This window comes from Pelophylax lessonae (assembly GCF_965119305.1).
Source record: "Pelophylax lessonae genome assembly, chromosome: 9".
In the NCBI taxonomy this organism is placed as follows: domain Eukaryota; kingdom Metazoa; phylum Chordata; class Amphibia; order Anura; family Ranidae; genus Pelophylax; species Pelophylax lessonae.
Window position 1 is genome coordinate 255,872,112 of NC_138776.1, and position 14,631 is coordinate 255,886,742.

At 43.7% G+C, this 14,631-nt stretch overlaps 1 protein-coding gene across 1 annotated transcript in view; it reads right to left on the minus strand.

Moving 5' to 3' along the window:
- LOC309562659 (uncharacterized protein) overlaps window positions 1-10,344 on the minus strand; it is a 28,851-nt gene extending 18,507 nt beyond the window's left edge. The window contains exons 1-2 of the mRNA XM_082266933.1: window positions 10,152-10,344; window positions 5,125-5,268 (exon numbers count right to left, since the gene is read on the minus strand). Of these exons, the coding sequence (XP_082123059.1) occupies window positions 5,125-5,268; window positions 10,152-10,340 (333 nt within the window). The 5' untranslated portion in view covers window positions 10,341-10,344. The remainder of the gene's footprint in view (window positions 1-5,124; window positions 5,269-10,151) is intronic.
- Window positions 10,345-14,631: the final 4,287 nt, after the last annotated feature.

Sequence of the window (14,631 nt, forward strand, 5' to 3'; positions counted from 1 at the left end):
ACTGCGGCCTGGGGGCTGTATGCGGCCCTTTGCTTGCCTTTATCTAGCCCTAAGGGCACCATTCCATCCACAGATATGAGATGCTATTTTACCAACTGACACCAACAATGGGGTGGTGTTTCTCCCACTGACACCAAACACTGGGCACTAGTTCACCCTATACCAATGATGGAACACTTTTCCTCACCCTAATACCAAACGTAATGTTTATTCCCACTGATGGCAGGAAAAGTTACACTTCTGTTGGCCACATTGCGGCCCTTCTAAAGTCTGAAGGACAATAAACTGGCCCTTTGTTTAGAAAGTTACCAGACCCCTGCTATAGGGAGACCCTATAAGAGGGGGTAATGTCCCAGCTATTTAACTCACATGACTCATTGCTGGCTTTTCCTCTCTTCCCCATGGCCATAAACACTGGAGGGGGTCATAGTCACATCATCTGACATGTCATAAGCCGTCATGTGTTGTTGCGGCACGCTGAATCTGTAATTTAATTCAGTTACCAAAAGCTACATTTGTGTCTATCACACCCTTAAGCTTTCAAAGCTATCCTCTATAATAGCCCTAGTATTGCCGCTGCCCTATAGAACATCCACAAGTCTCTGCTGCAGCCACCCTTGCACCTCCGCTGCCGTTTGCAAGGCTCATTATTGCCACTGCAGCCATCCTTGACCCTCCACGGCCCTCTTTTACACACGCAGTCTCCGTCCCGCCTCAGGTGCTCTTACAGCATTCACAGTCTCAGCCTTCGCTACACCTCAGCTACATCCACAGTCTCTGATGCATCTCTGCTGCATGCTAGCTGCAACCATAGTCTACACAGCACCTCTGATGCACTTGCAGCCTTCTTTGTCTCCTAGCACCAAAATCCTCATTCTCTGCTTTACCCAGAGCCTCCACTTCATCCAAAATCTAAAAAGTCTGACACTCCCCCACTGCACAACCTCTGCACCACCAGCCTCAAGCCTCACTCCAGCTTCTAGACACCCATTGCCTCATGGCTGCATCGGTTTCTGTTGGGGTTACTTCCACGAGAGGGTTCCTGGCAAAGCACTAGCTGACTCACTAAGAGCCCAAATCATTGTGTGATTCTCTCTCTGTCATGGCCTTTCTTCATCCCATCTTATTTGTTGATATTTCCCTATTGTAACTACTCGTACCCCCTGACAACCACAGACCAACAGACTAGATACTCACCTCTCATGTCCCTCTTTAGCTTAATCAAAATGTTTGTCTGATAATCTGATTACATTTAGAAAACAAATAACCTTCTCCAAAAACTAGGTTCCAATAAGTCACCTTTGTAGCGTTGCTGATGAAGAACAAGTAATCCTGATCGGTGGTAACTGGGCAGGGGAGGACTGGGCCAGGGGGCAGGGGGACAATTGCCCTCCGGGCCACTCTGATGCCCCTTAAAAGGCTGCACTCCTTCTGCCACAGACATGCCTAAAGAATTTCTGGTGAAGAGAAGTAAAAAGTCCCCACCGCTGACCTAGTTCCCACTGCTTAGTGCGGGTTTAAAACAAGGACTGAGCGCAGGCCTCCCCCCAGCATGGATGGTGTAAACTGTGTCTGAGCAGAGGCTGGTTACATGCCCCAACGGAGACTCGCCTCCCTCCGTCCAGCTCCCCCAACTGTCTCCTGCTGGCCATGTCGGGAACCCGGATTCGGCATTTGAGTAGAGAGTACCTGGAGCCTGGAATGGGGGTCAGGAGCAGGCCAGAAGAAGGAGAGCGTGAGGCGGGCCGAGTCGCTGCACCATGGGCCTCTGGTTTGTAGTTGCCCCCTGGGCCGAAAGTTGCCAGTCTGCCCCTGTAACTGGGCATATGAAACAAAACAAGAGTCCACACTATAGGTTTATCAATGAGAACTTTATTTTATTGCTATCACGCTATACATATCTTTATGTAACGTAAGAAGGAAGAATAGCCAGAAACCCCACCATTGTTCCCAGAGAACTTCAATAATTAGTGAAAATCCAAAACTTTTTTTCGTTACTTTTAGACAGAATGGAGAAGGTGTGAGCTTCTGTTAGGTAATTAATAATAATAAATTACCCAAAGAAAAAAAAAAAGGAAAAAAAAAAAAACGCAGACTTGGACTACCACATCCATGTATCCATGTTAAGGAAATTTCCCAGTGACAACTACATTGGGACAAAAAACCTCTCCAGTGGTGACATGTACATCCCAAAAAGAAAAAAAGCAGATTAAAGTCTTCCCCTTCTATGAAATGGCTTTATCCATGCCTGTGTCTTTGACAAATTTTCCCTCAATTTTCTTGACACAACAGGAAGAGGGGGAAACCTCCAGAAAGGAGAAAGGCAAAAAGTTTCAGTTTCAGGAAAAACTACAACACGAAGATGCAATATAAATGATATAACAAAAAATGTAATTAAAAAAAAAAAAAAAAATGAAAGAAAGGAGATCACATAACAATAAAACGAAAATATTCCATATGGGTAGGCTGATCCTTTCTAACGGCTTTATCATTTTCGTACGGTCGTTCTAAGGACATAACAAGTCAGCCAGTAAAATGCCACCATAGGTTTTTCACCAGCCTCAGGTGATGTGCATTCTCTGGTGGATAATTAGTGTTGATTTCTGTGCAAAACATTTGCCGCATTCTGAACAAGAAAACGGCTTCTCACCGGTGTGAATTCTCATGTGCTTATCACGGTTCCCCCTATGAGGAAAGCACCTTCCACACTCCGAACAGGAAAAGGGCTTCTCCCCGGTGTGGACTTTGTGGTGCCGATTGAGTTGTGATTTCTCAGTGAAAGTCTTTCCACAAATAGAACACGAAAACAGCTTTTCTCCGGTGTGGAGTCTCAGGTGTTGAACAAGTCCTGCTTTCCTCATGAAGGATTTCTCACACTCGGGACACTTAAAGGGTTTTTCACTGTTGGATATTCTCTGGTTTACAGCCGGGTCATGATTTTTTCTGAATGATGTTTCAAAATTCTGAAAAGGAAAAAAATTCCTCAAGATTAGAAGGATCCAGTGATTTATTTGTCCTGTGATATCAATATGCCATATATCCATACAAATTATGTGATTTATAATTGGACTTAGAATTAACCCGATGTGTTGATCTTACCAAAGGATTAGGTTTGTGATGTAAATTTTTAGTAACAATGCTTTTTCTTGGAGATGTCAGGGCCATGCCAGTATCTTCTTTATTAAAATCTGCAATTAAAAAAGGATGTCTTTCTGGGGCATTCCAGCTTCTATGGCCTCCTGTTGGAAATATTTTTTATTTAATATTAATACAAATATTAAAACATTGTTCATGTCCTTCAGTTAAGAATAATGACTGTTGTTCTAGAAGTCAACTGTTACCAAGATATGGAAGATACAAAAGATAACAAGGCAAGGACAGAAATCAGATAAGGTGTACAGTGCAACAAAAGCAACTACAGCAACTATAGGGGGGAAGGTCTTTATACACTAATGATGACATTAATATGGGGAGGAACAGAAATGGACCTTCCTTAATCAAATTTGTGGGAACATGATGACATTATACTGAGGAATGGAGATGGACTTTTCATATGGTGTACAGTATCTCCTCCTCATTGATTGGGAACATCACATAAGGAATGGAGATGGACCTTTCATATATTGTAAAGTATCTTCTTATTTGTTGGGAACATGACATTATATTGCGGAATGGAGATGGACCTTTCATATGATGTACAGTATCTCCTCCTCATTTGTTGGGAACATGACGTTATATTGAGACATGGAGGTGGACTTTTCATATGGTGTACAGTATCTCCTCCTCATTGGTTGGGATCATCACATGAGGAATGGAGATGGACCTTTCATATATTGTAAAGTATCTTCTTATTTGTTGGGAAAATAATGTTATATTGAGGAATGGAGATGGACTTTTCATATGGTTTACAGTATCTCCTTATTTGTTGGGAACATGACGTTATATTGAGGAATGGAGATGGACCCTTCATATATTGTACAGTATCTCCACCACCTCATTTGTTGGGAACATGACGTAAAGATTAAGGAATGGAGATGGACCTTTCATATGGTGTAAAGTATGTCCTCCTCATTTGTTGGGAACATGACGTTATATTGAGGAATGGAGATGGACTTTTCATATGGTGTACAGTATCTCCTCATTTGTTGGGAACATGGCGTTATATTGAGGAATGGAGATGGACCTTTCATATGGTGTACAGTATCTCCACTGCGTGGGGTGCGGTATACATTCACTGGATACTTTTCTATCATATCATAAGCCAAATTTGATGAAAATTTTAATAAAATATGAAAAAACGAACATAAAATAAAAATTTGAAGTTCTGCATTTTATATTCTATCATCTTACCTGTGCTGACATCTAAAGAAGATTCCTCCTTGGTCATTGTCTCCATTAATTCACCTTCAATTATAGACAGTTGATTATCTATCACATACATCTCTTCTTCCTCTTTAATTTCAAGTTTTATACCCTTCACTTCTTCCCCCTAAAATTACAGAATGAGTTTAAACACTTATATCCCGAGACTACATAGCCAGAGAAGAATCATCATCGAATACAGTTTCATGCCAAGTTCAGCATCCTCAGTTCCATCTACCTGATGATGGCGAGGGATGGTGTGATCTTCCTGTGTGGAATCCCGGGAACACAGAGGACGGGGACATCTCTCTGGTAGGTTCCGATTATTGGATCCATCTGTAGGAAACACACACACTGACTGAATACATTGTTTCTATGTGTTTATCAGATGATGGGGGATCTAGGTGGACCCTCCGTACTGCTCTCTCCTTTTCAATGAAGTCTCCTCTTACCTGGTGACGTGAGGGGCGGCTGATTCTCCATCATGATGTCCTTGTAGAGATCCTTGTGTCCTAAACACTCCCAATCTTTTATCAGTCTATCTTCCTCCTGGTCTTCTTTAATCCTGTCTTCTTTGATACTAACATTAAACTTGCTCCAGTTCCCACTCTGAATATAAATATAAAACAAATTAGTAAAAATGCCTCGGCTCTTCCATGCAGACATCCTGACACCTTATAGGAAACTGACAGACACAATGATACAGTCCCCATCCAGACACATCCCTTGTCGGTTACTGGATAATGTCCCAGCACCACTCACCTCTTCCATCAGGAGGTCAATGATCTTCTGAGTGACTTGTAAAATCTTCCACTCATTGTTTCTTTCTGGAACCAGTAAGGAATGTAGAGGAACCATAATGGATTTTTGTCCATCTCCTGATGTCTTCTTCGCAACTATGTTATCCTGTGGAGAGAGATTAGCAATCACTATATACATTTCCCAACAAAAAAGGTTAAAACGTGCTGGCATCATCGACCCTCCTTTCTAGAATCTGATCGACAATGTCTTTCTGTAGGCGGGCCTACACCTTGGGTACCCAAACAGGGAGAGACCACACACAATTTTAATGCTGTAATTTATCTTGTATATAGGTTAGTGGTAATGAGTAAAGAGTTTCTGCAGGCACTGATAGAAGGCAATAGGGCAGTCATTATTTGTACAGTGTCACCAGGCTTGGGCCTGTATTACTGGAGGACGACTTCTACTGAAGGGGTGGCAGTTTGCAGTGTACTGGAATGGCACAATAATGCTGCTGGTCCACATACGGGGATGTGGGACGTTGTCCCTGAGCTGACTCTACTCATCAGGAATCTTTCACTGTGTTCCCTAACCAGCAAGGTCTTTGTCCCTGACCTACCACTCACTCCAGGTGCACCTGAATGATGCAGTTACCCTATTATATGAGGTCCCACACTAAGATGGCTGCCAGAGATGTCGAGAGGTTGCAGCATCCAGAGAGCTGGCCCCTCTGAGATACTGACAGAGTCAATCGTGGGTCAGCAACCTGTAGAACACTTTCTACCAATAGGTTGCGGACAGGTGACTGCTAGATCGTGGTCTGGGCTTGCTGACTCGTCATACCAGAGCACAAAACAGAGTGCAATGCAGAGGGACTACTTATACAGTTGGAACTGTTGTAGGGAGCAAGAGCTGCATAAGCCGATGCCTCCTCTGTAGTGACGCTCCTGTCCCATGCGGAGTGACACCAACTGCACTCTTATCCCGGCTAGCGGTCTCCAGAGCAGTGCCAGCAGCAGGAAAAAGATCTTAAGGTCAGTGGGAAGGAATACACCAGGCATAATAACATAGGGCTGCTTTCACACTGATGTGATGCGGTTTACCCACACCAGGGGTGCAGTGCAATGTACCTGCAGCTTTCCTGTGGGCTTGCTGCGCCTAACTATAGACTTCTATTATGTCCTGCAGGCTTGCTGCGCTTAGCCATAGACTTCTATCATGTCCTGCAGACTTGCTGCGCTTAGCCATAGACTTCTATTATGTCCTGCAGGTTTGCTGCGCTTAGCCATAGACTTCTATTATGTCCTACAGGCTTGCTGCGCTTAGCCATAGACTTCTATCATGTCCTGCAGGCTTGCTGCTCTTAGCCACAGACTTCTATCATGTCCTGCAGGCTTGCTGCGCTTAGCTATAGACTTCTATTATGTCCTGCAGGCTTGCTACCCTTAGCCATAGACTTCTATTATGTCCTGCAGGCTTGCTGCGCTTAGCTATAGACTTCTATTATGTCCTGCAGGCTTGCTACCCTTAGCCATAGACTTCTGTTATGTCCTGCGTGTTTGGTGCACTTTCTGAATGCAGGAGTTTTGGTGCGCTTTCAGAAAATATACCACATCTGCAGGATATAATAGAAGTCTATGGCAAAGCGCAGCTAGCCCAGAAAAGTTGCAAATGCACTACGCTGCACCCGCAGTGCAGGTCAACCGCAGCACATCAGTGTGGAAGCAGCCGTATAGGGGGCTCAGAACAGTAAGGTTTCATTTACAGTTTGGGGGATGGTAAAACCCCATCTTTTTTTTTTTTTTAAGATATGCTTTTATCACCTTGCCCCAACCACTCAAACCTCCTTTAGCTGCAGTGGCCAGGGGTGTACACATGTCGCAGCTGCAGCAGGAGTTAGACACCCTGTTATGGTTGGTGGGTGTAGCACCTGCCAAGCATGACCCATTTAACTTAAAGCGGAGGTCCAGCCCCCCCCCCCAAAAAAAATTTAGCATCAGCAGCTACAAATACTGTAGCTGCTGACCTTTACTATTAGGGCAATTACCTGTCCAGGGATCCCGCAGTGTCCTCACCCAAGCCAATTTATGAATCGGCTCTTGGTTGCTGGGACCGCCATCTTGGGTAAGGTTATCCAGTTTCCTACTGCACAAGCATGAATCGTGCTGTGTTTTCTCAATGGGTCGGCTGCAGCGAACTCAACAGGAAGTAGGAGCGGGTACCTGTCAAAACCAGTACCTGCTCCCCCTCACAAGGTGCCACATGTGGCACTGGGGGGCAGACAAGTGGAGCTTGCCCTTTTCTGTGGAGCTTTAACAGCCAGCTATTCTTCACACAGAATTTAAATCAGTCGATCAATTTTCGTCCGATGCAAATTCAAATGGTTTTAAAATTTTGGAATTCATTAGAAAATAAACAAATCAAAAGGGAAGCGAAATTAATTCTTCCTTCTGCACATGTCTAATGACTTTGTAGAGCAAAAACAAAACAATTACATTGGTCAAAGCCAAAGTCGTAACGAAGTCGCACTCATCCAAAGTCACATCAAAGTCGCAGGGTGAAGTCGCAATAGAAATTGCTCAATTTTTAAGTCACACAAGTGTGACTGGACTCTTACTGACAGCTGGATAATAACAAATTTATTTTTGTTTAAGATTTTTTTTTGCGGACAATAATTTGCTGAATAATCACAGGTATACGTGTTCTTGGACAAAGTGTCTAATGAACATCATTTTAGTCTACTGTTTCTATTTGTAACATTTTGTAACTGACAAACAATGAAAGACACATTTCTAAAAATAACGATTTTGTACAACTGTTTTTTTTTATAGCAGGTTTAGTAAGTTACAGTAACAAAGTTTTACTAAACAATTCCTGCCAAATTTTTTTTTTTTACATAATATATATATATATATATATATATATATATATATATATATATACACACACACACACACACACACACACATACTAGATTACTAAAAGTATTAGGACGCCTGCCTTTACACGCACATGAACTTTAATGGCATCCCAGTCTTAAAGCCCGTACACACGATACGAAAATTGGAAGGAAAATTTCATCTGACGAACGATCTGCTGATTTTCGGATTGTTAGTATAGTGCTTTCGACAGCCGAATTTTCGGACGACAAAAACTGGATGTGCAGGCTATAAAATTTTTATCGCACGTCAACACAACGTCCGATTTTCGTTTCATTAGTACAGTTTGCGTCTGTGAGAGCAAGACTAGGCATGCTCAGAAACGAAAGAACACATACAAAACAATTCAACACATGACATCACTTCTGAAGTTGAATTCTGTCATACGGGAATTTTCGTATGAAAATAACATCTTCACTTTCCACATGAGACTGGCATGCAACAAAAAAACGGACGACAGATCCTTCGATAATCTGATCATGTGTATGAGGCTTTAGTCTGCAGGTTTTAATATTGAGTCGGCCCACCCTTTGCATCTATAAAACAGCTTCAACTCTTCTGGGAAGGCTGTCCACAAGGTTTAGGAGTGTGTCTATGGGAATGTTTGACCACTCTTCCAGAAGTGCATATGTGATGTCAGGCACTGATGTTAGACGAGAAAGCCTGTAACTCCACTCTAATTCATCCCAAAGGTGTTCTGTTGGGTTGAGGTCAGGACTCTGTGCAGGCCAGTCAAGTTCCTCCACCCCAAACTCGCTCATCCATGTATTTATGAACCTTACTTTGTGCACTGGTCCAAATCATTTGGTGGAGATGGGATTATGGTGTGGGGTTGTTTTTCAGGGGTTCCTTCGTTCCAGTAAAGGGAACTCTTAGGCTGGGTTCACACTTATGCAAATTGGATGCAGGTTACTGCGCATCCAATTCGCATGACAGGAGACTGTTACCAGCTCTCAATGGAGCCGGTTCACACAGTTCCAGGGTGGCCTCAGTCCGCTCTGGAAAAGGATCTTGTGCGTCTTTGGCTCCATTTCAGGTTCAAATTCAGGAAAAAATTCAGACCCGATTCACACCTGAAAACGGTGAACATGGACGCACTGGACCCCCTGCTGTGAGCCTGGACTTAAGACATCAGCATGCCAAGACATTTTGGAGACAATTTCATCCCCCCAACTTTGTGGGAACAGTTTGGGGATGGCCCCTTCCTGTTCCAACATGACTGCGCACCAGTGCAAAAAGCAAGGTCCATAAATACATGGATGGGGGAATGTGGGGTGGAGGAACTTGACTGTCCTGCACAGAGTCCTGACTTCAACCCGATAGAACACCTTTGGGATGAATTAGAGTGGAAACTGTTAGCCAGGCCTTCTCATCCAACATCAGTCCCTGACCTCACAAATGAGCTTCTGGAAGAACGGTCAAACATTCCCATAGACACACTCCTAAACCTTGTGGACAGCCTTCCCAGAAGAGTTGAAGCTGTTATAGATGCAAAGGGTGGGCCAACTCAATATTGAACCCTACGGGACTAATACTGGGATGCCATTAAAGTTCATGTGCGTGTAAAGGCAGACGTCCCAATACTTTTGGTAATATAGAGTGTGTGCGTATATATATATATTTAGAAATATAAAAATAGAGTGAGTTGCTCCTGCTGTGTTACAATTTTATTGCTGGAGATCTCGTCAATGGTGGCCTCTCACTGTTCCATCAAAGCAAACATCCAAGAAAAATGAGGATCTCCAAGTCTTGCAATAAAGTTGTTTTACTTCAAATGTACATCTATATACAAAAATTAGTGCGACTGTGCAGTTTCAAGCATATCATTGCTCTTTATCAACCTGCAGTTGATCTAATTCTTCTTATATATATATATATATATATATATATATAGATATATAGATAAACTTTTATCCATTTGTGAGTAAAAAAAAAGTTGCTACTAGTTAAATGTTGCAAACAATTTTTCAACAAAAAGTACGTCCATCAAACACTTCCCGGTGATTGGTTGCTGGAATAAAACTAGAGGAAAGTTGTTTTTTTTTCGGTCAGCTATCAATCAATAAAATGAACCAAACATTTTTATGGCACTCCCAGAATCCTCCTCACCTCCCCGGTCAGCAGGTAGATGATCTCCAGGGTGAGCTGTAATATCCTCTCCGTCAAGTCGGTGCAGTTTGCCTCCATTGCTCCCAACTCTGTTCCATTCACTTCCTGCAACAATAGTGCCCATCCCCCCCAATGATCAGCAGCATGGGTTAAAGGCAGGCTCTTCTGTGATTGGTTCTTGTCGGCCATTTTGTTGTAGCCCAGCAGAGCAGGATGAATTTCTAGGACATGTGTCATTTAGTTGTACACTCACATGTGTTTATATTGGCTCAAATATTATGGTTGCCCCCGGTTGCTTATCCTCGTTGCTTACCTACAGGATTGAGGAGAAAGGGGTACCAAGTCTTCGAGTTCTCTGCTGCCCCATTAACATCACCTTCACCTTTGGAAGAGCTTTGTATACATGTGTGCAATAATAAAGATTATAATATGTATGATCACCATGGTTTAGCCACTTCAGCCCCAGAAGGTTTCACCCCCTTAATGACCAGGCCATTTTTTGCAATTGCTTTACTGACAATGGCGCGGACGTGCGACGCTGTACCCAAATACAATTGATGTCCTTTTTTTCCCCACAAATAGAGCCTTCTTTTGGCGGTATTTGATCACCTCTGCAGTTTTCATTTTTTGCGCTATAAAACGAAAAAAGGGCTTAAATTTAGAAAAAACACCAATATATAAACACGTAGACATAGATCTACGTGATTATGCGCAGCCGAGCCGCCCTGCCGCAGTAAATCTGCATGGGGCGGTCGGCAGGTGGTTAAAGTAATAAGCTGAAAGAAAGCTGTTACCTGGAATGAAGAGTGATGATACTTACCTCTTCTGCTGCCCACGCTACTGAACACTGCTCCATTATTTTTATTATTATTATTATTATCATACAGAATTTATATAGCGCAAACAGTTTATGCAGTGCTTTACAATAATAAAGGGGGACAGTACAATTACAATACAGTTTATTACAGAAGGAATAGGAGGACCCTGCACATGGAGCCTACAATCTAAAGAGAGAAGAAGGAGGTGGTGCAATGGTAATAGCTGCGGCGGATGATCTGATGGAAGTGACTCAAGTACAATTCTTAGGTGGAGGTGGGGTAGGCTTCCCTGAAATATGGAGTTTTCTGGGATTGCCTAAAGGCGGGCAGGGTAGGGTTTGCCCGGACACACAGGGGCATGAAGTTCCAGAGGTTGGGATAGGCTCTGGAGAAGCCCTGGAGACGAGCGTGGGAGGAGGTAACATAGACAGAAGAGGGGATAGCCTGTGTAGAGGTAGGCCAGTGAGGAGTACAGTAGTCAAGTCTGGATATAACCACAATGAGTGAATAAGTTGTTTCGTGGTGTTGTTAGCCAGGAAGGGGTGAATTCTGGAAATGTTGCGAAGGTTAAGGAGGCACGATTTAACCAGTGATTGGATGTGGGGGCTGAAGGAGAGGTCAGAGTCTCAGATTACACCCTCTTATATACTGCCGGCAAGCCTTGCTGGAGGCTCTGACCACCTCTACTATGCATTAGTATTGCCTGTACAATTTCAGCCAACTTACCTTCTTCTTGACTCTGCATCTACAGCCATCTCTTCATTACTCCAAGCATCTTAACACCTAATTGGGCTTCCTTAATAAGTGTGGAATTTACTTCAAACTGCAGAACCAGAATTTTCCCATTTACTGTTCCAAGATGGCTTATGTTACCTGATTGCTAGCAAGATATGTCGTAGTCTGGGCTTCTTCCCTCTGGGAGAGAGACTGTCCCTTGATTTAGAATTTGCCAGAATTCCAAGCTGCCTTTCTCTGCATGTTTAATGAGCCTGGATGTACCCTGCTCTACTGCTAGCCCTCTCCTACGCCTTCACCAAGGAAGCCTGACAATGCAACAGTATGAGATTCAATTTTGGGCTCCGGTAGCTGAACTGGCTTGGAATGTATTCTGCTTCCTAGGCAGAGATGTCCTGGTCTGGGTTTCTTCCCTCTGAGAGGCTCACCCCTGGTTTACAGATTGCCGGAGCTCCAAGCCAACTCTCTAACCCCCCTCCTACACCTTTAACATGGAAGCACGATAGTGGGACAATATGCAATATAGGTTTGGGCCCTGGCTGCCGAACTGGTCTGGAACAACGTTATCTGCTTCCTGGGCAGAGATATCCTGGTCTGGGTCTCTTCCTTCTGAGAGAGAGAGAGACTATCCACTGGTTTAGAATTTTCCAGAGCTCCAAGCTCTTTCAAGCCCCCTCCTACACCTTCAACATGGAAGCACGTCAGTGGGACAATATGCAAATTCATTTTGTTCCCTGGGGGCTGAACTGGTCTGGAACAACGAGGCCCTAATGGCCACATTCTGGTGGGGACTATCCAACTGTGTTAAGAAGAAGCTGGTAGGCAGGGAACTATCCTTTCTCTTTGATTGATTTCCCTCCCCATCCTTATCAATGGTCAGTTCCAGGAACTTTGCTATGGGAATAGCTCTCAACAGAACTTCTGCTACTTGTGCAACTGCATTGCTAGGCCTTTTGAGACCTCAGACAATATCAGTCCTGTAGCATTCAAGTGATGTATCTTCACATACACAATTCCTTTCATGCCTTCTTCTGAAGCTGGTGGTTCTTAACAGATTGTCATATCCTACACTATTTGTTTCTCCTCAAGCAGCTTCCTTTTAGAAATAAGAGTTCTAGAAAATATAAGATTCCAGGATCTCTAGAGGTGGCTGTTCAAGGTTGGAGATCACGCTGGACTGACTCGATCAGTCATTGTCTATAAATAGGTGATGTGGTTGGGTAGGAAATGTTCCCTTCCAAAGACTTGTGCCCAACTTAAAAGGAGGTGGTAGAGATCCCTATCGGGCCTGGGCTGCTACCTCGGGGTACAGCTTTATGGTTGATTCTGCATGTAACCTTGGAAAGTAGATAGAGATCAGCGCCCAGTATCCAGTAAATGCGAGTTTGAAAGTGTGTGAAAGCCATTTATTGAAGGTAGCAAAATGTAAAATCAAACCAATGCGTTTCAGGGGAACAGTGACTCCACCTTTCTTCAGAGCTGTTAATGGATGGAGGAAGGATCCCAATTCAGTGTGCTTGTTGGGCAAGTTTCAGACTGATGGGTGTCTGGGTGTTGGCTGTGAGTTCAGGGGCAGATTTCAGATGTCTAGAGGTAAGTTGAATTACCTGTATGATTGGAAAAGCTTTGACCAAAGGACATTCCTGGATCCCAACTGGCTTTAGATGTTTTTGGTCCTCATCCCGTTCGGAAATCCCATCACGTCCTCCCTCTGAAACCAGGCCCTCAATGGGTGGGGAGACCCTATAAGAGGGAGGTAATGTCACAGCCACTTACCTTCTGTGATCTATTGCTGGTGGTTCCTCTCTTCTCCAGGGCCATAGACTCTTCAGAGAGTGTCACAACCCATTTATGACCTATCATGTGCCATCGCGGCAAGCTGAATCTGCAATTTAACTAAGCTACCAAAGCTACATTTGTGTCTATCACTTCCATAAGCCTCCAAAGCTAACCCTTAAGCAGTATAGCCCTCTGCAGTCTCTGCACCTCCCTGGCACCTTCACTGCCTTCTGCAAGACTTATTGTCTCTGCTGCAGCCATCCTTATACCTCCACAGCCCTTTTGTACATACACCGCTTCCGCTGCAACTCAGTAGCTTTTACTTCCTTCACAATACCAATAGTCTTAGCCATCTCTGCACCTCAGCTACATCCACAGTCTCTGCTACATGCCAGATGCAATCTACACCAGGTAGGGTTGCCCCCTCATCCCTTTAAACCCGAACACATATTAATTACACAGGTTCTGTGGCTGAAAAAGGTGGTAATTAAACTCACTTAGTGCCTTAGTTACATTAAATTAGCCCCAGAACCCATGTAATTAATATGTGTTCGGGTTTAAAGGGATGAGGTGGCAACCCTAACACCAGGGGTCTCCAAATTATCTAAACAAAGGGCCAGTGTACTGTCCTTTAGACTTGCAGGGAAACAAAAACCGGCACATCCCTGCTGACAGGACATAGCTCTGTCCTGTCTTCCTCCTCACCGATCAGCAGTTGCCAGGGGTCATCCGTTGGCCGGCACCTGCTAAATCGGCTTTTGCTGTGACTAATTCCAGAAAAGCAGAATCACGTATACATATATATATATATATATACGTGATTCTGCGCAGCCAGCCCGCACTGTAGTAGTAAAAACTAGTAGTAAAACTACAGTGCGTGATAAGCGAGTAGTAAAAAAAAAAAAAAAAAAATGAAGCCTTTAGTATCACTTTAAATTTTGGATAAACTGAAAAAGGGTGAGGACCATTGCGTGATTCTCTGTCAGTCATGGCCCCCTTCTTCGTTTGTTATTATTTCCCCGTGGTAAGTACCTGTACCCTCTGGCAACCACAGGCTAGTAGAAAGACATGCGTTTGCATTTAGAAAGACATGCGTTTGCAAATGTGTGCTAACTAAACCCCTGTTTTGACACAAACTGTTAGACAGG